General features: G+C 42.5%; 1 protein-coding gene across 1 annotated transcript in view; it reads left to right on the forward strand.

Moving 5' to 3' along the window:
* Positions 1-27,132, forward strand: part of LOC106579432 (cadherin-23) — a 692,150-nt gene that overhangs the window by 217,734 nt on the left and 447,284 nt on the right. The window contains exons 7-8 of the mRNA XM_082965932.1: positions 10,570-10,764; positions 11,060-11,188. Of these exons, the coding sequence (XP_082822058.1) occupies positions 10,570-10,764; positions 11,060-11,188 (324 nt within the window). The remainder of the gene's footprint in view (positions 1-10,569; positions 10,765-11,059; positions 11,189-27,132) is intronic.

Raw genomic sequence — 27,132 nt, forward strand, 5'->3', positions numbered from 1 at the left:
CCTCTTGCAGAAACTGCTGACACACTCCAGCCACATGAGGTCTAGCATTGTCTTGCATTAGGAGGAACCCAGGGCCAACCGCACCAGCATATGGTCTCACAAGGGGTCTGATGATCTCATCTTGGTACCTAATGGCAGTCAGGCTACCTCTGGCGAGCACATGGAGGGCTGTGCGGCCCCCAAAGAAATGCCACCCCACACCATGACTGACCCACAGCCAAACCGGTCATGCTGGAGGATGTTGCAGGCAGCAGAACGTTCTCCACGGCGTCTCCATACTCTGTCACGTCTTTCACGTGCTCAGTGTGAACCTGCTTTCATCTGTGAAGAGTACAGGGCGCCAGTGGCGAATTTGCCAATCTTGGTGTTCTCTGGCAAATGCCAAACGTCCTGCACGGTGTTGGGCTGTAAGCACAACCCCCACCTGTGGACGTCGGGCCCTCATACCACCCTCATGGAGTCTGTTTCTGACCGTTTGAGCAGACACATGCACAATTGTGGCCTGCTGGAGGTCATTTTGGAGGGCTCTGGCAGTGCTCCTCCTTGCACAAAGGCGGAGGTAGCGGTCCTGCTGCTGGGTTGTTGCCCTCCTACGGCCTCCTCCACGTCTCCTGATGTACTGGCCGGTCTCCTGGTAGCGCCTCCATGCTCTAGACACTACGCTGACAGACACAGCAAACCTTCTTTCCACAGCTCGCATTGATGTGCCATCCTGGATGAGCTGCACTACCTGAGCCACTTGTGTGGGTTGTAGACTCCGTCTCATGCTACCACTAGAGTGAAAGCACCGCCAGCATTCAAAAGTGACCAAAACATCAGCCAGGAAGCATAGGAACTGAGAAGTGGTCTGTGGTCCCCACCTACAGAACCACTCCTTTATTGGGGGTGTCTTGCTAATTGCCTATAATTTCCACCTGTTGTCTATTCCATTTGCACAACAGCATGTGAAATGTATTGTCAATCAGTGTTGCTTCCTAAGTGGACAGTTTGATTTCACAGAAGTGTGATTGACTTGGAGTTACATTGTGTTGTTTAAGTGTTCCCTTTATTTTTTTGAGCAGTGTATATATATATATATAATTTACACTGAGCATACAGCCCTTCCTTTTGCCCTCAGAACAGTCTCAAGTCATCGTAGCATGGACTCTACAAGGTGTTGTAAGCGTTCCGCAGGGATGCTGGCCCATGTTGATTCTAATGCTTCCCACAGTTGTGTCAAGTTGGCTGGATTTCCTAAAGTTATTCAGCCAGACAGCTCCCACTCCCAATGGACTCTCCACCATCCTCCCTAGACTAGAATGGAGACATGGAGTCTCCAGAATTCCCGACCTCTCTATAAGTGGGTGGGGAGAAAGTAGTCTTTTGCTGCTACATCTAGAGGTCTCGTAGAGGGGGAGGCTGGTGGAAGAGAGGGGGGCTTATGGCCCTATTACACATTATAGAGCAGCCATTCCAGTTAAAAGAGAAATGGAAGCCCCTTTTGTATTACAGATTTCTCATGGCTATTAGAGGCATGGATTTTTTTCTCTCTCTTACGTAAGTACTTCCACACAACTTAGCTGGTCAATTGTGCTCAGCTCTGCACTACTGAACTATTCACTGTGCCACTCCCAGCTCTGAAACTACATGGTGACTGATGTGTGTGCGGCTATTTACTGAGCCGCAGCGGCAGTTGTGTTAATGAGACATTGTTTATAGGCTGCTGTGTGGAGAGAGATAGAGACAGACTGTCAGGCTTTAGGAAGAGAAAAGGATATCCCCATATCTCGTACACACTCCACACTCCCTAAACAGTCACTTGCACTCCACAAATAGGAATGATCACACTCTCTCAAATATATCTAAACACTCCATACAAGTACTCTGCACACATTTGGGACACTCACAGTGGCCATGCCGAAATGTGGCTTGCCTACTACTTACTTCAGCTGCATAATGTGTAATGACAAAGCAAAAATATGTTGATGTGTTAGGGGATCTGTAAGATATGGCCATTTCTTGTATTTGCATTGTGAAGGTGTTTTATGGGATCACTGTTCATGGATTGATTCTCCCTGTGTGGAGGGTGGATTTACTAAATCATGATTGATTGATCCTGCGGATTCGATGCCCAATGACATCCAAAAACGTCCTCCCTTTCAGAGTAGGAGTTTATCCCCCCACTACCACCATTCATATTTTTCTCCCCCTTATTTATTTCTCTCTACCTCTTCCTCTCTCTCTCACACATCTCTGTCTTTATATATATATATCTTTCCATCCCTCTCTCAATAGGTGACAGGCACCTTAATCCAGTTAGACAGATGTGTCATCAGCACTACTGATGCATGCCTGTCTTCCTGCAAGAGGACAGGAGGGAGGGATGTAGGACTTGGAGAGGGAGTACGCACATGGTGGTGTGTGTGTGTGTGTGTGTGTGTGTGTGTGTGTGTGTGTGTGTGTGTGTGTGTGTGTGTGTGTGTGTGTGTGTGTAAATGAGAGAAATAGAGAGAGTTTAGGAGTAGGAAAGAGAGAGAGAGAGAGAGAGAGATAGTGAGACGCTGGCCAGGTAAGGTGGAGTGATAGGCAGTGATGTCAGAGGATGTAGACAAAGGCAGCCAGTCAGCTTCTTTTACCGGTGTTATGCTGTTGTGTTCCCTGGGCAATGAACCTTGTCCTCACAGCACACCCAAATGACCACTGATAGTGTGTGTGCGTGCATGTGTGTTGTTGGGTTTCCTGGACAATGGACCTTGGCCTCCCAGCATACCCCTGTAGTACAACTGATATGGGCTGAGTAGCATACACAGAATCACACAGAAACAAACACCCTCTCGTGGGAGGTGCAACACAGCAGACAGACAAAGAAAGCCACATAGCCACATATATATGGAGGGGTGGTCACATATACCCCTCTCCCCTATGTGGTCACTATCTACTGCTCCTGACCAGGAACCTATGTGTGTGTGTGTGCTTGTGTGGGTTTCTTTGTTTCTATTGTATTTGGGAGTTTGGATATATTTGCCTATGTTTCAGTGTAAGATACAATTCCAATTAATGAACACGTTTTACAAGTTTGCTGACAAACTCCTATGCATCGACAGGGGAGTGTGTGTGTATTCCTACAGTGGCTGGCTTTTCAGACTGACCATGAACAAAGCACACAAGAACCTTCAGCATTCTAAACTGCTCCTCTGCCCAGAGCCCATCTTTAGTTTATTTATTTAACCTTTATTTAACTAGGCAAGTCAGTTAAGAACAAATTCTTATTTACAATGACGGCCTAACCTGGACGATGCTGGGTCAATTGTGCGCCGCCCTATGAGACTCCCAATCACGGCCGGTTGTGATACAGCCTGGAATCGAACCAGGGTCTGTAATGATGCCTCTAGCACTGAGATGCTGTGCCTTAGACCGCTAAGTCACTTGGGAGCCCACTAAACAATCTTATTTGTGTATTGTACATACAATAGGAATACTATTTGGTTAGGTATACCTGTGTATCCTGAACTTGCCTCTCTGACTCTGGAATTGAGCAATTGAAGGCTAGATTCTATCAGATCTGTGCTAGCCGACACCCACATAGCAGTTGTTTTGGCGGTGTCTGAGGTGAAACTGTGTTAGAGATGTCAAATCCAAAAGCGGCTTCTGGCATTATACCTATCGCGGTCATTGCCATTGGCTGCATGGAGTTGCATTATTAGAAAATTCCCATGCAGCTGTGTTTACAAGTTGGAATGTGTGATGTAATCTACACCTCAATTAGGCTAGAAATCTTCATTATTTAGTTTCATGATTTTCAATTTGAATGTCATTATTTCTATATAGCCTACACTTTCACATTCTGAACTTCGAATGCGTGTGGGACAGGTGTGGCTTAGTGAATGACCATACGAGCAGCGCTCCACGATTTGAAAGTTCCAACGAAGTTATACCTCCGACATATCATGTAAATAAGAACGATGATCTGCTATGCAGGTGTTGGTTATCACGGGTTATATATTCCTCATATTCAGCACAACCCCGACTTCAACATATGTGAAAATGGAGCGTTTCTACAGTACCAGTCATAAGTTTGGACACACTTGCTCATTCAAGGTTTTTTTATTTTATATTTTTAATTTTCTACATTGTAGAATAGTACTGAAGACATCAAAACCATGTAGTAATCAAAAAGTGTTCAACAAATCAAAATATATTTTATATTTGAAATTCTTCAAATTAGCCACCCTTTGCCTTGATGACAGCTTTGCACACTCTTGGCATTTTCTCAACCAGCTTCATGAGGTAGTCACCTGGAATGCATTTCAATTAACAGGTGTGCCTTGTTAAAAGTTTAATTTGTGGAATTTATTTTCTTCTTAATGCATTTGAGCCAATCAGTTGTGTTGTGACAAGGTAGGGGTGGTATACAGAGAAGCCCTATTTGGTAAAAGACAAGGTCTATATTAACCTGTTAGGGCTAGGGGGCAGTATTTGCACAGCTGGATAAAAAACATACCCGATTTAATCTGGTTACCACTCCTACCCAGTAACTAGAATATGCATATACTTATTACATATGGATAGAAAACACCCTAAAGTTTCTAAAACTGTTTGAATGGTGTCTGTGAGTATAACAGAACTCAAATGGCAGGTCAAAACCTGAGAGATTCCTTTACAGGAAGTGGCCTGTCTGACCATTTCTGGAACTTCTTTGCCATCTCTATCTTTTACTAAGGATCTCTGCTCTAACGTGACACTTCCTACGTCGTCCATAGGCGCTCAGAGCCCGGGAAAAACCTGAATGTCGTCATCCCAGCCCCAGGCTGAAACACATTATCGCCTTTCTCAAGTGGCCGATCAAGGGACTCTGGGCTTAGGCGCGTGACCTGGCCGCCCCCGTCTTTGTGATTTTTTCCTCTGTTTGCCGAAAAGGAGATTCCCGGTCAGAATATTATCGCTTTTCTACGAGAAAAATGGCATAAAAATTGATTTTAAACAGCGGTTGACATGCTTCGAAGTACGGTAATGGAATATTTGTCACGAATTGCGCCATGCGCACGACCCTTCTTTACCATTTCGGATAGTGTCTGGAACGCACGAACAAAACGCCGCTATTCGGATATAACGATGGATTATTTTGGACCAAACCAACATTTGTTATTGAAGTAGCAGTCCTGGGAGTGGATTCTGACGAAGACAACAAAAGGTAATCAAACTTTTATAATAGTAAATATGATTATGGTGAGTGCTAAACTTGCCGGGTGTCTAAATAGCTAGCCCGTGATGCCTGGGCTATGTACTTAGAATATTGCAAAATGTGCTTTCACCAAAAAGCTATTTTAAAATCGGACATATCGAGTGCATAGAGGAGGTCTGTATCTATAATTCTTAAAATAATTGTTATGCTTTTTGTGAACGTTTATCGTGAGTAATTTAGTAAAATGTTAGCGAATTCCCCGGAAGTTTGCGGGGGGGTATGCTAGTTCTGAACGTCACATGCTAATGTAAAAAGCTGGTTTTTGATATAAATATGAACTTGATTGAACAAAACATGCATGTATTGTATAACATAATGTCCTAGGGTTGTCATCTGATGAAGATCATCAAAGGTTAGTGCTGCATTTAGCTGTCTTCTGGGTTTTTGTGACATTATATGCTAGCTTGAAAAATGGGTGTCTGATTATTTCTGGCTGGGTACTCTGCTGACATAATCTAATGTTTTGCTTTCGTTGTAAAGCCTTTTTGAAATCGGACAGTGTGGTTAGATTAACGAGAGTCTTGTCTTTAAATAGCTGTAAAATAGTCATATGTTTGAGAAATTGAAGTAATAGGATTTTGAAGGTTTTGAAAATCGCGCCACAGGCTTCAACTGGCTGTTACGTAGGTGGGACGAATTCGTCCCGCCTAGCCCAGAGAGGTTAAGAACACCTGCTCTTTCCATGACACACTGATGTCATGACTTTCCCTCCTGGGTGAGGATCAAAGAGAGCCCCCCCTCTCCCACCAAAGAGGAAGGGGGGGAAGTGGGGCCGGTTCTAGGACTTTACCGACCGGTCGTAAACTTCCTCTCTCATTCACTGCAGTATGGAGAAGTCCAAAATCCTTTGTGTGTAGAGAGAAACTCTGCCTCAAAACTTTAAAATCAGAAGGTTGGATATAACAATAATAATGTCAAATCAGTAGTTGTTTTGTGATATCATTAAGGATTGTATAACAGTAATTCTGAAAATTATATGTCCCAGTTATCAGATTTACATCTAAATGTTGTGGAACCTATATGATTAAATATGAAACTATTTGTGACAAGATGAAATGTGATTTTAGCCTTCTAAATTAGATAATTGTTTTTCATACAGACTTTTGCCAAGTCAGTACCCCCGCCCACATGAGCACAGACATTGTGGTAACATGATGGAACCGCCCTCCAAGGTGAGGGCATTAAAGGACTCCTAACAAAATGTACATTATACCACACAGCATGGAGCGGTGGCTACATGGCTGACAAATGGTTTAAAACTATAAGACCAGTACATTGCCGGGTTGCTACTGGCGTGTAAAATGGTTTAAAACGACTAAGCCTGTATACGTGCAGCGTGAGCTGAATACGTGACAAATGGTCTAAAACTACAAGGCCCTCTGAAACTCAACAGAGAAGAAGAGTAGACATGCACCGCCTGCAGCTCTGCATGTAACGTAGACACTTGACCGAAGATGAGAAAAGAAGAATATTACCCTATCAAACGACCATTGGAATGTCTGATGTATCCAGTTAAACGGACACTTCCAGAACAAAGAAAGCTACTACTAAGGACATGGTGACCTCTGGTGGACAACCAGAGACTTACACAACCAGAGACTTTCTGTCGAACTATTCGTCACAGACGGATCGGGCGATTTCCATAGTCAGAGATGACAAAGACATACAAGCGTAAATATGTACGTTGCATTTGTAAAACCCCAATGAGCGGTTATTAGGGTGCTAAATATCCATATTTACGATGAGCGTATTATTCAATTGTATGCACGATAGTTGAATTCCTTTGTCTCTCCTCCCGCTCTTTCTTTCCCCACCCCATTCATTGTGTAATAAGCCGTCGTATCAGGTAAGTCCATTAGGGCCTTTCATTGCATTATGTTGGTAATCAATTCAACCTATACTGTGTGTGTTTACCTATTTCTGTGTGATTATTTTGTTAGTTAGTAAATAAATAATTAAGCCAATTTGTGTAAGCTGAGTCATCATGTAGACTGGGGTTTGTACAGATTTATAGAATATTACGATGTTCAGAATGAGACTGATATGAGGTTAGTTGATTAGTTGAGAAGAAACAGTTGGGATACTGTTCATCATTAAAGAGAAACTGCCCCTAAAAACACATTTTCCTTTTGAAAAAGGCCTAAGTTGCATCGATATGAGTCAGAAACATTTATTATATTGTCAAAATTGACTACAAAGTGTAAATAGGATAATTTGTTCATAAAGTCAGTTTCGTCTAAAACTTAATGTTATGACTATAACTACTGTTCCCTGAAGGAGGGAAACGAGGGACAACATACTATGGGGAGTCGCACTCTCGCGACTTCGGTTGAAGGATCTACGATGGTACCTGACAAAGCCAATGAAATCCATGCCTCATAGGAAGCCCTGCCTTCCACAGCTGATAAGTGTGAGGCACGGACTCATTCCTTCAATTTAATACCACCCTTCACCAAGCCCAGGAACGGGCGGTGCGGGGCCAAACAGGTGTTGGACCTCGTTTCCCTGGTTCCAGGGAACAGAAGTTATAGTCATAATGACCCACCCAGACCAAACCCTGCCTGATACGGTAATCTGGGTATTGCAGACACGGCGCGCTGCCTAGTGACTTTCCCCTGTCCCAGCTTTAAGCACACTTGGAGAAGTGACATCCAAGCGATAAAACCACACAAAAGTGTGTGGTGATGCACAACTCGCCCCAGCACATATCTCCTATAGTCAACCCTTTAGACAATGCCCAAGATGCTGCCAGGCCTCTGGTGGAGTGAGCACATACACAGCTAGGTAACCCTTGCTCCTTGTTGCTAAATGCCAGGGAGAGAGCGCCCTGCCGCTAGTTGGATTAGCAAAACAGACAAATAGCTGGTTACATAACTGGATATCCCGGGTTCGTTCAATGTACATGTGCAAAGCTCACACCGGAAACAGGGCATGTAACCTCTGTTGCTTTTCAGAAGCAAAGGAGGAGGTGAAAAGGGAAATAGCTCAAAAGGTAAAGACCTGTATACATAGCCATGACTTTCGGAGCGAAGGCTACATTTGGACTCAATGTCACCTTAGTCGCCCAGGGCGAACTGAGTACAGGATGGGTGTATGGGTAACGCGTGGAGGTCGCCAACATGTTTAGCCGAGGCCAAAGCAATGAGCAGGGAGGTTTTGTAGGAGAGGATCTTCAGATCCACTGACTCCAGAGGCTCAAAGCGGGCCACACCCAGCGTCTCCAAAAACATTGCCATGTCCCATGTTGGTGCAATAGGTTTAGATACCAGTCAGAGACCACATACACCTTTCAAGAACTGCACCACTAGGGGGTATGCCCCAGGTGTGGCTCTGTCAATTCCCACATGACATGCTGGGATAACGGCCATGTACACTTTTAACGGGCAGAATGTGTGTCCCTGCATGAAAAGCACATGTAAGAACATAAGGATGTCCCTCACAAAGCACTGAAAATGAACAAGCCCCTTCTCTTAGGACCAGAGCTCAAACGCTTATACGCATACAGCCCTCCCGTGGAGGGCGCCCTTGCAGACTGATTGGTAGCATTAACATTCGAAGGTAAACCCCTAGCCATCAGATTGGCCCTCTCAGTGGCCAGGCCCATAGGAATCAAATCTCCGGCCTCTCGTGCCAAACCTTTCCATGTGCCTGGGACAACAGGTCCCTGTGCAACTGGAGTTGCCACGGGTCTAAAAGGTAAACCATCTAAAAGGTAAACCAAGGCTGCCTGGGTCAACGGGGAGCCACAAGAATTAATGATAAGCCCTCCCGGCGCACCCTATCCAACATGGGCTGAATCAGAACCTCTGGCGGAAAAGCATAAAGGAGGGTCCGAGGCCACTGGTGCACCAGAGCGTCTGTTCCCAACTGTTCACTCGGGTCCTTTTTTTGTTGTTAATGTGTAAAGACCTAAGTTGGCTCTGCCAAACCTCTCCCATATCTGGGAAACCACCCAGGGGTGTATTCTCCACTCCCGAGGAAGAGGACCCCCTGGATATCAGATCAGCACCCGAGTTGAGGCAACCGGGAACATGCACGGCCCGAAGTGAGAGCAAATGCGCACTGCTCAACAGCAACAGCAACAGGGAGAGAGCCAAATCTTTAGAATAGACAATAGACAGATATCATTCTAGTTCTGGTAAGACAGCTGAAGTTGTACTCTACACACAACTTTTTTCAATTGCTATGTTAAGTATTGGCATGTTGTCTTTATAAGCACATCAATATGATATTTACAGCAGAAATGTAACTTGATCACACCCATTGGATTTTTGTTGATAAATGTATCTACACTCAAGCTGGATGACATTTGTACAATGTCCATATGTGCAGGTTGGCGTTTATTGTATTGAGACTTGCCATGGAGGCAGAACTTAGAAAACAAAAATGTAAGGTTAGGGTTAGGGTTATGTTTAAAATGTCATATTTCATGACTTTGTGGCTGTTCCAGCTAGTGACCTCTGCAGAGCTGCCTCCAGTACATGAGTCATCTCAATAAATGCCAACCTGCTCCACATGTAGCCTACCCCTGTTAGGATATTAGTAGTTCTGGGATGTGTGCCCCGGGAAAGTTCTTACAGTGGACATAAGGAGAGACGAGACAAAACTAGCCAGTTAGAGAATGTGTTGTAGGACAGCTGAGCTGACTGAAAATCGGGCATTCAACTCACAGTTGATATTTATTCCACGGTAACGCGTCTTTACGTGGCGTGATGAAACTTCAAGTTGCAAGCTATTTTTTGGTAGCAAGGTCTTGAAGAACCAGTGTCTCATGAAACACATTCCAGACAGTGGTTCTTGCTATCATGGCATAACTGTGCTTTGACAGATAAGTATCAGCTAGATAGGCTAGCCAGTTGCAGCTACACCCACGTTATGCTAGCTAGCTGCTGTCAGGTTGGCTAAACACAAGGTCAGCGCAGGCTTTAGCATACACATAGAACTGAATTAACAGATCATCTGAGATGGTAAGTCAGTCAGGAGGGGAGAAGTCCTCAACTTCTAAACTTCTCTACATAGCAAAGCTAGCTTAGCTTACCTCACTGTCACTACTCACAACTGCACTTGTTTGTTGTGATTAAATGGCAAAGACACACCCAAGAAACATCCACAAATCCCCCAAGACAACTGTTGTTTGGCTTCAGTCATGGCTGCTAGCATTTCTTAATGAGCAAGCCAAAAACCGAGGCCAAATCAGGAAGTTCAGCCCCCCTTTAAATGTGCAGAACAGTAATCTGTCTCCATCCATTGTTTCTACATAGCCATCCATCCACCTTTTAAAGAACCCCTCAAACTATAGGAATATGACTTTATGCCAACCTGTGTGCCTGTCTTTCTCTGTGTTCCAGAACACTCCAGTGGGCACCTCAGTGTACCAGGTGAATGCCACAGACCCAGACCAAGGCACCGGGGGCAGTGTGCTCTTCTCTTTCCAGCCCCCCTCTTCTTTTTTCTCCATCGATGGAGCCCGTGGTACGGTCACTGTCACCAGGGCTCTGGACTATGAGACCACATCGGCCTACCAGCTCACTGTCAATGCCACGGTGAGGGGATACACAAAATACAAACAAACTTAAACATAGATTTTATAAAGTAACAAGCATAACCATCTTGTCTAATGTCTATTTTATTTTGTGTGGTTAGTGTAAATAAATAAAATTCAACTGAGAATGGCATGGAAATATTGGCATATTGTTGTGAAAGCAGGGTTGTGTTCAGTAGGGCTAAGGTTTTAAAACTTTAAAAGAAAAGGAGCAAGTCCAGGTTTGAGTCTGTTTTCTTCCCAATGAACATGACCCAGGGGTGACCATGCTTGTGTGTGTCTGTTCTCTCCCTTAGGACCAGGATAAGAAGCGCCCTCTGTCCAGTCTATCTAATTTAGCCATCACCATCACTGATGTTCAGGACATGGACCCCATCTTTACCAACCTACCCTACAGCACCAATATAGGGGAGGACGTCCCACCGGTCAGTAATACTACATCTCACCCCCCCTTTACTTTACTTCTCCATATCCTCCTTCGCTTCCCCATATGGAAAAAAAATAATTTCAATGTATTTAACTTCACCTAAAAATGTGTTTCAAATACATGTAGATACATTTGCATCTTTGCACAAATGCATGTAATGTCTGACAATATTTCAGAAATGCATGGCCATTACATCTAGTTTACAGGGTGGCAAAAGTGGTTCCTAATTCGGCTTCTTAAATGACTCTTTACGTATTGATGAATAGGAAGATTTTTTTTGTGCCACCAAGCCAACAGTTTTGCAGTGATATAATTTAAATTGTGATGGTGAGGGAAAGAAATACTTACGATTTCACCAAATGTTTACATTCTGTCATAAAGAGCACATGTTCAATTTAATACAAAACAAGTTTTCCTATCTAAAGAGGAAAAAAAATAAGACTATTAGTGAGTGCACTCTTCACCTTAATTAAATAATGAAAATGATTGAGTGTCAAAGTGTCGGTCTACGTCTTTTGCTTCGAGTGAGTGGTATGTATGTACGGCTTTACAGTGGATGGTTAGCGGTGTTATGGTGCGTTCGTAATCAAGTGGAAATTACTAGTTAAATCAGCCATGAATTGCCTTATGGCGGGTGGAATGGAAGCTTGTTGTGTGCAACAGGCAGGGTAAATTGAATGCAAGATTCACACATTTTTTTTAATTGTTAAAACATTTATAGCCTGTCTATTGATGAGTAACAGGGTTGACGTGTTAGGCTCCACCCATTCAGTTTTTCATTCAGTTTTCTACTTTTTTTTACATTTCAAAAAGAGTAGAACCACCTCACCTGCTTTTACAGATTTTATCAGATTTTCAATGTTTCTTTGGAAATAAATATTTAAAAAGGAATAGTTTCACCATATTGAAACGAGAGTTCAATTTAAGTAACAGGGTGATGCTTAACCTGTTAGGGCTAGGGGGCAGCATTTGCACGTCTGGATAAAAAAAAATTACCCGATTTAATCTGGTTACTAATCCTACCCAGTAACTAGAATATGCATATACTTATTATATATGGATAGAAAACACTCTAAAGTTTCTAAAACTGTTTGAATGGTGTCTGTGAGTATAACAGAATTCATTTGGCAGGCAAAACCCTGAGACATTTTCTGACAGGAAGTGGATACCTGATGTGTTGTATTGACTTTAAACCTATCCCATTGAAAAACACAGGGGCTGAGGAATATTTTGGCACTTCCTATTGCTTCCACTAGATGTCACCAGCCTTTACAAAGTGTTTTGAGTCTTCTGGAGGGAGATCTGACCGAACAAGAGCCATGGAACGATGATGTCCCATTAGACACCTGGCGCGCGAGTTCATGTTGGGTACCCTCGTTCCAATACGTTATAAAAGAGTATGCATTCGTCCACCTTGAATATTATTCATGTTCTGGTTAAAAAAGGCCCTAATGATTTATGCTATACAACGTTTGACATGTTTGAACGAACGGAAATATATTTTTTCCCCTCGTTCATGACGAGAAGTCCGGCTGGCTTAGATCATGTGCTAACAAGACGGAGATTTTTGGACATAAATGATGAGCTTTTTTGAACAAAACTACATTCGTTATGGACCTGTGATACCTGGAAGTGACATCTGATGAAGAGAATCAAAGGTAATGGATTATTTACATAGTATTTTCGATTTTAGATCTCCCCAACATGACGTCTAGTCTGTATCGCAACGCGTATTTTTCTGGGCGCAGTGCTCAGATTATTGCAAAGTGTGATTTCCCAGTAAGGTTATTTTTAAATCTGGCAAGTTGATTGCGTTCAAGAGATGTAAATCTATAATTCTTTAAATGACAATATAATATTTTACCAATGTTTTCTAATTTTAATTATTTAATTTGTGACGCTGACTTGACTGCCAGTTATTGGAGGGAAACGATTTCCTCAACATCAATGCCATAGTAAAACGCTGTTTTTGGATATAAATATGAACTTGATAGAACTAAAAATGCATTCATTGTCTAACATAATGTCCTAGGAGTGTCATCTGATGGAGATTGTAAAAGGTTAGTGCATCATTTTAGCTGGTTTTATGGTTTTGGTGACCCTGTCTTTGACTTGACAAAACATTACACACAACTCTCGTAAATGTACTGTCCTAACATAGTCTAAATTTATGCTTTCGCCGTAAAACCTTTTTGAAATCGTAAAACGTGGTTAGATTAAGGAGATGTTTATCTTTCAAATGGTGTAAAATAGTTGTATTTTTGAAAAATTTGAATTTTGACATTTATTTGGATTCAAATTTGCCGCTCTTGAAATGCACCTGCTGTTGATGGAGTGCACCACGGGTGGCACGCTAGCGTCCCACCTAGCCCATAGAGGTTAAAATGAGGGACATGTGTAAATGAATCGCTAATCACATGAAATAAATAATAATTTTCTGAAATAACTTTGTCAAAGCAACAAAATAACTAGGGCTTTACAATGATGGTGCAAACTTGGAGTATTGTGGGGGGTTAGTGGGTTAAAATCTTCCTAGAACACACAGAGGTCCGTGTACATGTGATACATTTTTTTGTGTTAAAAAAGGAGCAATCAGCAATGTGAAAAACAGAGAAATTGCTTGTTTATTTGCATATGAAACCAAATAATTATCTTGTTTTTGTATATGAAACCAAATAACGACTTGATATTTCGATTTTCACATGTGCGTGAGGTTAAATGTGGAATGCCTGTCATCAGCCAAATACACAGCCAACACTTCCTGTCCCTTCAAAATAGGAGTTCATGTGTTGGAGTGCCAAGGTAAGATTTCTAAATTTTTTACTTCAGATTTAAGGTTACTTATGTAAGCTAGTCACAACAATGATAGTGTATTGACATTTAAATTAAATGATGTTACTGTACATTGTTAGCTAACTGATAGTATACTACATGACCAAAAGTATGTGGACACCTGCTCGTTGAACATCTCATTCCAAAATCATGGGCATTAATATGGAGTTGGTCCCGACTTTGCTGTTATGACAGCTTACATTCTTTTCGGAAGGCTGTCCACTTGATGTTGGAACATTGCTGTGTGGACTTGATTCCATTCAGGCACAAGAGCATTAGAGAGGTCGGGCACTGATGTTGGGATATTAGGCCTGGCTCGCAGTCGGCGTTCTAATTTATCCCAAAGGTGTTCGACGGGGTAGAGATCAGGGCTCTGTGCAGGCCAGTCAAGCTCTTCCACACCGATCTCGACAAAACACTTCTGTATGGACCTCACTTTGTGCACGGGGGCATTGTCATGCTGAAACAAGAAAGGACCTTCCCCAAACTGTTGCCACAAAGTTGGAAGCATAGAATTGTCTAGAATGTCATTGTATAATGTAGCATGAAGATTTCCCTTCACTGGAACTAAGGGAGCTAGCCTGAACCAAACTTTACAGTTGGCACTATTCATTGGGGCAGGAAGCGTTCTCCTGGCATCCTCCAAACCCAGATTTGTTCGTCGGACTGCCAGATGTTGAAGCGTGATCCATCACTCCAGAGAACACGTTTCCACTGCTCCAGAGTCCAATGGCGGCGAGCTTTACACCACTCCAGCCGATGCTTGGCATTGCGCATGGTGATCTTAGGCTTGTGTGGGGTTGCTCGGCTATGGAAACCCATTTCATGAACTCCCGACGAACAGGTCTTGTGCTGATGTTGCTTACAGAGGCAGTTTGGAACTCGGTAGTGTGTGTTGCATCTGAGGACAGACCATTTTTACTCGTTTCAGTGGTTCCGTTCTGTGAGCATGTGTGGCCTTCCACTTCGAGGCTGAGATTACGTTGACCACGGCAGTGCTAGCAGGGCAAACTGACTTGTTGGAAAGGCATCCTATGACAGTGCCACGTAGAAAGACACTGACATCTTCAGTAAGGCCATTCAACTGCCAATGTTTGTCAATGGAGATTGCATGGCTGTGTTCTCAATTTTATACACCTGTCAGCAAAGGGTGTGCCTGAAATAGCTGAATCCATTAATTTGAAGGGGTGTCCACATACTTTTGTATATATAGTGTATCTTAGCTACCTAGCTAACCATTGGGAATCTCATATAATGAGGACATACTGCCCAGTCAAAAGTTTGGACACACCTACTCATTCAAGGATTTTTCTTTATTTTTACTATTTTCTACATTGTAGAATAATAATTAAAACTATGAAATAACACATGTGGAATCATGTAATAACCACACAAGTGTTAAACAAATCAAAATATAATTTATGTTTGAGATTCTTCAAAGTAGCCACCCTTTGCCTTGATGACAGCTTTGCACACTCTTGGCATTATCTCAACCAGCTTTACCTGGAATGGTTTTCCAACAGAAAATAGCAAAAATAATGAAAAACCCTTGAATGAGTAGGTGTGTCCAAACTTTTGACTGGTACTGTAAGTATTCAGACCCTTTGCTCTGAGACTCGAAATTGAGCTCAGGTGCATCATGTTTCCATTGATCATCCTTGAGATGTTTCTACAACTTGATTGGAGTCCACCTGTGGTAAATTCAATTGATTGGACATGATTTGGAAAGGTACACACCTGTCTATATAAAGTCCCACAGTTGACAGTGCATGTCAGAGTAAAAACCAAGCCATGAGGTTGAAGAAATCAAAATTGAGCTCTGAGACAGGACTGTGTCGAGGCACAAATCTGGGAAACAGTAACAAAACATTTCTGCAGCATTAAAGATCTCCAAGAACACAGTGGCCTCCATCATTCTTAAACAGAAGAAGTTTGGAACCACCAAGACTCTTCCTAGAGCTGGCCGCCCGGCCAAACTGAGCAATCAGGGGAGAAGGGCCTTGGTCAAGGAGGTGACCAATAACCCGATGGTCACTCTGACAGAGCTCTAGTTCCTCTGTGGAGAAGGGAGAAACTTCCAGAATGACAACCATCTCTGCAGCACTCACCCAATCAGGCCTTTATGTTAGAGTTGCCAGACGGAAGCCACTCCTCAGTAAAAGGTACACGAAAGCCCGGTTCGAGTTTGCCAAAAGGCACCTAAAAGACTCCCAGACCATGAGAAACAAGATTATCTGGTCTGATAAAACCAATATTGAACTCTTTGGCCTGAATGCCAAGCGTCACGTCTGGAGGAAACTAGGCACCGCTCATCACCTGGCCAATACCATCCCTACCGTGAAGCATGGTGGTGGCAACAAAATGCTCTGGGGATGTTTTTCAGCGGCAGGGACTGGGAGACTAGTGAGGATTGAGGGAAAGTTGAACAGAGCAAAGTACAGAGAGATCCTTGATGAAAACCTACTCCAGAGCGCTCAGGACCTCAGACTGGGCCAAAGATTCACCTTCCAACAGGACAATGACCCTAAGCACACAGCCAAGACATCGCAGGAGTGGCTTCGGGATAAGTCTCTGAATGTCCTTGAATTGCCCTGCCAGAGCCCGGACTTGAACCCAATCAAATATTTCTGAAGAAACCTGAAAATAGCTGTCCCTATCCAACCTGACAAAGCTTGAGAGGCTCTGCAGAGAAGAATGGGAGAAACTCCCCAAATACGGGTGTGCTAAGCTTGTAGCGTCATACTGAATAAGACTCGAGGCTTTAATTGCTGCCGAAGGTGATTCAACAAAGTATTGAGATAAGGGTCTGAATACTTACAGTATATAATGTGATATGTCAGTTTCTTAACTTCCAAAAACCTGTTTCAGCTTTGTCATTATGGGATATTGTGTGTAGACTGATGGGGGGAAATAAACAATTTACTCAATTTTAGAATAAGGCTGTAACGTAACAAAATGTGGAAAAAGTGAAGGGGTCTGAACACTTTCCGAATGCACTGTATATACATTACTGTAAATATTGATCACATTCCTTGTGTATGATCATACATTCTGATACATTGAATGTTAATATCAATCTATGTTATATATTTTTACCTCATGTTTCACTAAGTGAAGTACTGGCCTTATATAAAGGACCTTCCACCACCATTTGGGATGTGGATGCCTGACGAAGACCTAAGGGTCGAAATGATGTTATAAATAAAATCACCTGGGAGCATGAACAGCAGTGTCCAGTGTTTGAAGTTTTGCCTACAACTCCAGGATCTGCGGAAAGTACCTGGATGTCCATATGTTCTTCAGTTTTTTCTTCTCATATACAGTATATATGCCCACACACACACACACACACACACACACACACACACACACACACACACACACACACACCACACACACACACACACACACACTGTTGAGAGTTAAAACCCAGCAGCGTTGCAGTTCTTGACACACTCAAACCGGTGCACCTGGCACCTACTACCATACCCCATTCATTAAAATATTTTTGTGTTGCCCATTCACGCTCTGAATGGCACACATACTGTACATAATCTTGGTGGTTCCAAACTTCTTCCATTTAGGAATGATGGAGGCCACTGTGTTCTTGGGGACCTTTAATGCTGCAGACATTTTTGGTACCCTTCCCCAGATCTGTGCCTCAACACAATCCTGTGTCAGAGCTCTACAGACAATTCCTTCGACCTCATGGCTTGGTTTTTGCTCTGACATGCACTGTCAACTGCATGTCAAATTTGCTAACATTTCTGAGCTGTTGTTTCTGATGAAGCACCTAAGATATGTAATATTGAACGGAGGTTATCCGAGGATAAACACTTTTTAACAAACCCACTTTGGTCCGTGTGGATCAATTTGGTAAGCGAGTCCCGAGATGAGGCGACAACATTTTGGAAAACAGTTTAATGTCTGTGTTTATCAAAGAGTGGGGTGATAATCAGAAGACTGGGTGGCATCCTTACCTTTTTTTAATAAAAAACGAAATTAGTGCTGTGTTCACATCTCTTCCAAATTAACCTTTGTGAACAGCTGTATTAATCATTTTGAGCAACAGTGGACCTAATTGATTCCAACATTTTAAATAGACTTCAGGAGGAATACCATCCCATCCAGGTGATTTGCCTTTATTCTGGTTTCCAATGCCCTTTTGAGTAAATGGAGAGAGATTTGGGCTCCCAGCAAGTCGACTTCCTCAGTTGAGTGAAGAGGAGTTCTTATATCTTTAAATAAGGACTCGATCTGGCTTGTTGTGGAGTCGCAATCAAAAGTTCTTGATTAGTTCTTTATAGAAACGGGAAAATATTTGGTTGATTAATTTGGGAATTGTGATACAGTGAATTATAAGTGAAATAATCTGTCTGTAAACAATTGTTGGAAAAATTACTTGTGTCATGCACAAAGTAGATGTCCTAACCGACTTGCCAAAACTATAGTTTGTTAACAAGAAATTTGTGGAGTGGTTGAAAAATGAGTTTTAAAGACTCCAACCTAACTGTATGTAAACTTCCAACTTCAACTGTAATTGCCCATTAATATCAGTTACATTTGGGTATGTCTATTTATGCGGAGATCTGCATTCAATGTCCAAAGTGGACTCTCTGATACTTTTGTAGATTTAGCCCATTTTACACATGAAAATATTCTTCAGGATTGGAGGGGCACCTGCGGGACGGTTGAGCTAACGTAGGCTAATGCGATTAGCATGAGGTTGTAAGTAACAAGAACATTTCCCAGGACATAAACATATCTGATATTGGCTGAAAGCTTAAATTCGTGTTAATCTAACTGTACTGTCCTATTTACAGTAGCTATTACAGTGACATAATACCATGCTATTGTTTGAGGAGAGTGCAGTTTTGAACATGAAACGTTATTAATAAAAAAATGAGGCACAATTGGGCAGTCTTGATACAACATTTTGAACATAAATGCAATGGTTCATTGGATCAGTCTAAAGCTTTGTGCATACACTGCTGCCATCTAGTGGCCAAAATCTAAACTGTACCTGGGCTGGAATAATACATTATGGCCTTTCTCATGTATTTCAAACTTGATGGTACAAAAAAATACCAAAAAACTCTTGTTTTTTTCCTTGTATTATCTTTTACCAGATCTAATGTGTTATATTCTCCTACATTCCTTTTACACTTCAAAGTGTTTCCTTTCAAATGGTACCAATAATATGCATATCCTTGCTTCAGGCCCTGAGCTACAGGCAGTTAGATTTGTGTATGTCATTTTAGACGAAAATTGAAAAAAAGAGGCCGATCCTTAAGAGGCAGTTCACCTGTGATACAAGTCAGTATTCGACATCCATCCATGTCTGAGGACATCGGTCGATGACGTGGAAACCAGCCACTAGGGGCAACAGTGAGCACTTGAACTTAATGCATAAACTTAACCTTAGAAAGACACAGACAAGTAGCCAAACACTTGGAAATTTGACGTTTGAGAAACATTGATGAACATCAGTGTATATGTCAATGATATTCTCAGAAGTAACCCAGAACATATCCCAGTCAGTGTGATCAAAACAATCTGAATCATGGATTTCGATTGGTCAGACTGGCGTTGAAGCGAACTTAGTACGGATACTTCCTGTTTGAATTTCTGGCAATAGGAAGGAGCAGAATGGAATCGGGATCTGATTTGCTGAATGGAGGGTGGGGGAGGGCCTTGAAACCATCACAGATTGGAAATTAACAGTGGTCGAAAGTTTTTGAAGCGGGAGTACTGCAGGCTATGTGTTAGAACTTCTGTCGCATTTTCCTCAGATTTGCTACAATAAATGCGGCCTCAGGATATGCCGTTTCCAGTTTCCACAAAGTCCAGTGTAGTTCCTTGAGTGCTGACATGGTATCGGCTTGAGGGGGAACATACACGGCTGTGACGATGACCGAAGAGAATTCTCTTGGGAGTTAATGCAGTCAGCATTTGATTGAGGTATTCTAGGTCTGGTGAACAAAATTACTAGAGTTCCTGTACGTTACCACAATCACACCATGAGTAGTTAATCATGAAACATACACCTCTGCCTTTCTTCTTCCCGGAGAGTTCTTTATTCCTATCTGCGCAATGTACTGAGAACCCATCTGGCTCAATCGACGGGGATAGTATATCTGGAGAGAGAAATTATTCTGTGAAGGAGAGTATGTTACAGTCCCTGATGTCTCTCAAGAAGAGATCCTCACCCAGAGCTCATCTACTTTATTGTCTAGGTACTGAATATTAGTGAGTAATATACTCAGAAGCGGTGGATGGTGTGCACGCCTCCTGAGTCAGACTAAAGGTCCACTCCATGTCTTGGAGCAGCCTCTGGGATAAGTTCAATTGCCTTTGGGGTTATGAACAAAGGATCCAATTCAGGAAAGTCATATTTCTGGTTGAAATGCTTGTGAGTTACCGCCACTCTGATATCCAAAAGTTATTTCCGACTGTATTCAATAATGCAAAAAAACGTTCTGGGCTAATAATGTGACAAATAACACAACAACAAAATAAAAAAACTGCAAAGTTGCTTAGGAACCAGAAACAGACAGTGGTAGAAAAAGTAGACAATTGTCTTACTTGAGTAAAAGTAAAGATACCTTAATAGAAAATGACTCAAGTAAAAGTGAAAGTCACCCAGTAAAATATTACTTGAGTAAAAGTATTTGGTTTTAAATTGACTTAAGTATCAAAAGGAAATGTAATTGATCGAATATACTTAAGTATCAAAAGTAAAAGTATAAATCATTTCAAATTCCTTATATTAAGCAAACCTGATGGCATGGTGGCGAAGTAATTACAATATAGCAATTAAACACTGGAATGGCAGATGTGCAGAAGATGAATGTGCAAGTAGAGATACTGGGGTGCAAAGGAGCAAGGTAAATAAATAAATACAGTATGGGGATGAGGTAGTTGGATGGGCTGTTTACAGGTGGACTATGTACAGGTGCAGTGATCTGTGAGCTGCTCTGACAGCAGATACTTGAAGCTAGTGAGGGAGATATGAGTCTCCAGCTTCAGAGAAATTTGCAGTTTGTTCCAGTCATTGGCAGCAGAGAACTGGAAGGAATGGCGGCCAAACGAGGAACTGGCTTTGGGGGTGACCAGTGAGATATACCTGCAGGAGCGCATGCTACGAGTGGGTGCTACTATGGTGACCAGTGAGCTGAGATAAGGCGGGGCTTTACCTAGCAGAGACTTGTAGATAACCTGTAGCCAGTGGGTTTGGCGACGAGAATGAAGCGAGGGCCAACCAACGAGAGCGCACAGGTCGCAGTGGTGGGTAGTGTATGGGGCTTTGGTGACAAAACGGATGGCACTGTGATAGACTGCATCCAGTTTGTTGAGTAGAGTGTTGGAGGCTATTTTATAGATGACATCACCAAAGTCGAGGATCGGTAGGATGGTCAGTTTTATGAGGGTGTGTTTGGCAGCATGAGTGAAGGATGCTTTGTTGCGATATAGGAAGCCAATTCTAGATAGTAATTTTGGATTGGAGATGCTTAATGTGAGTCTGGAAGGAGAGTTTACAGTCTAACCAGACACCCAGGTATTTGTAGTTGTCCACGTATTCTAAGTCAGAGCCGTCCAGAGTAGTGATGCTGGACAGGCGAGCAGGTGCGGGCAGTGATGGATTGAATAGCATGCATTTAGTTTTACCTGCGTTTAAGAGCAGTTGGAGGCCACGGAAGGAGAGTTGCATGGCATTGAAGCTCGTCTGGAGGTTAGTTAAAAGAAGGGCCAGAAGTATACAGAATGGTGTCGTCTGCGTAGAGGTGGATCAGAGAATCACCAGCAGCAAGAGCAACATCATTGATGTATACCGAGAAGAGAGTCGGCCCGAGAATTGAACCCTGTGGCTCACCCATAGAGACTGCCAGAGGTCTGGACAACAGGCCTTCCGATTTGACACACTGAACTCTATCAGAGAAGTCGTTGGTAAACCAGGCGAGGCAATCATTTGAGAAACCAAGGCTGTCGAGTCTGCCGATAAGAATGTGGTGATTGACAGAGTCGAAAACCTTGGCCAGGTCGATGAATACGGCTGCACAGTAATGTCTCTTATCGATGGCGGTTATGATGTCATTTAGGACCTTGAGCGTTGCTGAGGTGCACCCATGACCAGCTCTGAAACCAGATTGCATAGCGGAGAAGTTACGGTGGGATTCGAAATGGTCGGTAATCTGTTTGTTAACTTCTTGGGGCTATGTGGGACGCTAGCGTGCCACCCGTGGTGCACCCTATCAACAGCAGGTGCATTTCAAGAGCGGCAAATTTGAAACCAAATAAATGTCAAAATTCAAATTTTTCAAACATTCAACTATCTTACACCCTTTGAAAGATAAACATCTCCTTAATCTAACCACGTCGTCCGATTTCAAAAAGGTTTTACGGCGAAAGCATAAAGTTAGATTATGTTAGGAGAGTACATTGACAATAGCTGTGTGTAATGTTTTGTCAATTCAAAGACAGGCGTCACCAAAACCATAAAACCAGCTAAAATGATGCACTAACCTTTAACAATCTCCATCAGATGACACTCCTAGGACATTATGTTAGACAATAAATGCATTTTTAGTTCTATCAAGTTCATATTTATATCCAAAAACAGCGTTTTACTATGGCATTGATGTTCAGGAAATCGTTTCCCTCCAATAACCGGCAGTCAAGTCAGCACCACAAATTAAATAATTCAAATTAGAAAACATTGGTAAAATATTATATTGTCATTTAAAGAATTATAGATTTACATCTCTTGAACGCAATCAACTTGCCAGACTTGCCCTGTTGGGGCTAGGGGGCAGTATTTTCACGGCTGGATAAAAAAAACGTCCCCGATTTAATCTGGTTACTAATCCTACCCAGTAACTAGAATATGCATATACTTATTATATATGGATAGAAAACACCCTAAAGTTTCTAAAACTGTTTGAATGGTGTCTGTGAGTATAACAGAACTCATTTGGCAGGCAAAACCCTGAGACATTTTCTGACAGGAAGTGGATACCTGATGTGTTGAATTACCTTTAAGCCTATGCCATTGAAACACACAGGGGTTGATTAATGTTTTGGCACTTCCTATTGCTTCCACTAGATGTCACCAGCCTTTACAAAGTGTTTTGAGTCTTTTACTGTGAGATCTGACCGAACAAGAGCCATGGAACGGTGATGGCCAATTAGACTCTGGCGCGCGAGTTCATGTTGGGTACCCTCGTTCCAATACGTTATAAAAGAGAATGCATTCGTCCACCTTGAATATTATTCATGTTCTGGTTAAAAAAGGCACTAATGATTTATGCTATACAACGTTTGACATGTTTGAACGAACGTAAATATATTTTTCCCCCTCGTTCATGACGAGAAGTCCGGCTGGCTTAGATCATGTGCTAACAACACGGATCTTTTTGGATATAAATGATGAGCTTTTTTGAACAAAACTACATTCGTTATGGACCTGGGAATTCCGGGAAGTGACATCTGATGAAGAGAATCAAAGGTAATGGATTATTTACATAGTATTTTCGATTTTAGATCTCTCCAACATGGCCGTTTGTCTGTATAGCAAAGCATATTTTTCTGGGCGCAGTGCTCAGATTATTGCAAAGTGTGATTTCCCAGTAAGGTTATTTTTAAATCTGGCAAGTTGATTGCGTTCAAGAGATGTAAATCTATAATTCTTTAAATGACAATATAATATTTTACCAATGTTTTCTAATTTTAATTATTTAATTTGTGGTGCTGACTTGACTGCCGGTTATTGGAGGGAAACGATTTCCTCAACATCAATGCCATAGTAAAACGCTGTTTTTGGATATAAATATGAACTTGATAGAACTAAAAATGCATGCATTGTCTAACATAATGTCCTAGGAGTGACATCTGATGGAGATTGTAAAAGGTTAGTGCATCATTTTAGCTGGTTTTATGGTTTTGGTGACCCTGTCTTTGAATTGACAAAACATTACACACAGCTATTGTCAATGTACTCTCCTAACATAATCTAACTTTATGCTTTCGCCGTAAAACCTTTTTGAAATCGGACAACGTGGTTAGATTAAGGAGATGTTTATCTTTCAAAGGATGTAAGATAGTTGTATGTTTGAAAAATTTGAATTTTGACATTTATTTGGTTTCAAATTTGCCGCTCTTGAAATGCACCTGCTGTTGATAGGGTGCACCACGGGTGGCACGCTAGCGTCCCACATAGCCCCAAGAAGTTAAACAGGTCAACATTCACAAAGCCGCTGGGCCAGATGGATTACAAGGACGTATTACCAACTGGCAAGTGTCTTCACTGACATTTTCAACCCTGTCTGAGTCTGTAATACCAACATGTTTCAAGCAGACCACCATAGCCCCTGTGCGCAAGAACACTAATGTAACCTGCCTAAATGACTACCGACTAGTAGCACTCACGTCTGTAGCCATGAAGTGCTTTGAAAGGCTGGTCATGGCTCACATCAACATCATTATCCAAGAAACCCTAGACCCGCTCCAATTTGCTTACCGCCCCAACAGATCCACAGATGATGCAATCTGTATTGCACTCCACACTGACCTTTCACACCTGAACAGAAGGAACACCAATGTGAGAATGTTGTTCATTGACTACAGCTCAGCGTTCAACACCATAGTGCCCTCAAAGCTCATCACAAGCTAAGGACCCTGGGTCTAAACACCTCCCTCTGCAACTGGATCCTGGACTTCCTGACGGGCTGCCCCAGGTGGTAAGGGTAGGTAACAACACATCCACCACGCTGATCCTTAACACGGGAGCCCCTCAGGGATGCGTGCTCAGTCCCCTCCTGTAATCCCTGTTCACTCATGACTGCACGGCCAGACACGACTCCAACACCATCATTAAGTTTGCCAATGACACAACAGTGGTAGGCCTGATCACCAACAACGACGAGACAGCATATCGGGAGGAGGTCATAGACCTGGCCGTTTGATGCCAGGACAACAACCTCTCCCTCAACATGACCAAGACTGAGGAGATGATCGATGGGGCTGTAGTGGAGCAGGTTGAGGGCTTCAAGTTCCTTGGTGTCCACATCACCAACAAACTAACATGGTCCAAGGACACCAAGACAGTCGTGAATAGGGCAAGACAAAACCTATTCCCCCTCAGGAGACTGAAAATATTTGGCATGGGTCCTCAGATCCTCAAACTGTTATACAGCTGCACCATCGAGAGCATCCTGACTGGTTGCATCACTGCCTGGTATGGCAACTGCTCGGCCTCCGACCGCAAGGCACTACAGAGGGTAGTGCGTACGGCCCAATACATCACTGGGGCCAAGCTTCCTGCCATCCAGGACCTCTATACCAGGCAGTGTCAGAGGAAGGCCCTAAAAATGTGTCATAGACTGTCATAGACTGTTAGTCACCTTAGTCATAGACTGTTTTCTCTGCTACCGCATGGACAGTGGTACCAGACTGCCAAGTCTATGTCCAAGAAGCTTCTAAACAGCTTCTACCCCCAAGCCATAAGACTTTTGAACATCTAATCAAATGGCTACCCAGACTACTTGCATTGCCCCCCCCCCCTCTTTTATTCTGCTGCTACTCTCTGATATTATCTGTGCATACGTCACTTTAATAACTCTACCCACATGCATATATTACTTCAGTTACCTCATCTAACCGGTACCCCCTGTAAATAGCCTCGCTATTGTTATTTTGCTGCTGATCTTTAATTATTAGGTAAAATATGTGCTTTGATTGAAAGAAAACACAGGTAGGCTACAGTTTGTTAACACCATCTGTTCAAACCCTTTCACCATCAGATTTGTATTACACAAGCATGCATCAAATGGAAATATAAAAAATATAAATACTTGTTATATTACTACCTATATCACTAAATGCAAGCTTGAAACACTGTATTAGCATGCATGAAGTGGACCACTAGCTAGCACATTGGATGAGGTCCAAGGGGAGATACATTCAATGTTGTTTTTTACCTATATTTAACTAGGCAAGTCAGTTAGTTCTTATTTACAATGACAGCTTACACCAGCCAAACCCTAACCAGGATGACGCTGGGCCAATTGTGCACTGCCCTGTTGGACTCCCAATCACGGCCAGTTGTGACACAGCCCAGGATTGAACTAGGGCCTGTAGTGCACTGTGATGCGATGCAGTGCCTTAGAACACTGCGCCACTTGGGAGCCCTTAAAAAAATGTACTGTGAGAGGGAGGTGAGGAATGAATGACAGAGGACGCAATGATTTGAAAGTTATTACAATTTTTGACAGAACTTGAGTGAGTGAGTGAATGTATTAGTGAATAAGTGAGTGAGTTGAGTGATTGAGCTGCCGTGATACCCATGCCTTAAACAACCCCTAGATCCTAATCTCTAGACACTGCAGATCTGAGGAATTGATGGGTGGTGATAGCTTCACCTTGCCCTAGGCTATGTGGAATTTTGGCAATATTGCTTACACCTGTCTAATCTCCTCAGGACTCCACAAGTGTCTAAGGGTTAGGGGTTGTTTCTGGACAGGACCCCACAACCCTGTGGGTTGGTGATGGACCGTCAGCAAGGCACTTGAGGGATTGGTTGGATATGTAATTTCATTGCTGGACACACCCACTGCACCCTATCAGGCTAAAAGTGAAGCGGGGGCATATCTGGTTTCACATCAGGGTATGTTTGTGGATAGCTGGAGACCTGCTGTAAACAGTGAAAGGATATACACACTTGCTTAATTCCAGCTCGTTAGATGTGTAACCACTGACTAACTATAGCTAGGTAGCTAACAATTTACAGTAACAAGTTAATAAGTCAATACACTATCATTGTTGTGGCTAGCTTACATAGCTAACCTTAAGTAGAAATGAAGAAATCTCACCTTGGCACTGTGGCATGGTATAGGCTTCTATTAGGTAGAAGGGTGAACCTCTATTTTGAAGGGACAGGAAGGGTTGGCTGTGCATTTCACCAATGACATTTAACCCCACCCACAGGTGAAAATTGAATATCAAGTCGTTATTTGGTTTCATATACAAAATCACGATCATTATTTGTTTTCATATACAAAAACAAGATTATTATTTATTTATTTATTTTTATTAAATGGTCTGTTTTGCTCAATT

Source organism: Salmo salar, chromosome 19, assembly GCF_965601325.2.
Source record: "Salmo salar chromosome 19, fSalSal1, whole genome shotgun sequence".
Classification (NCBI taxonomy): domain Eukaryota; kingdom Metazoa; phylum Chordata; class Actinopteri; order Salmoniformes; family Salmonidae; genus Salmo; species Salmo salar.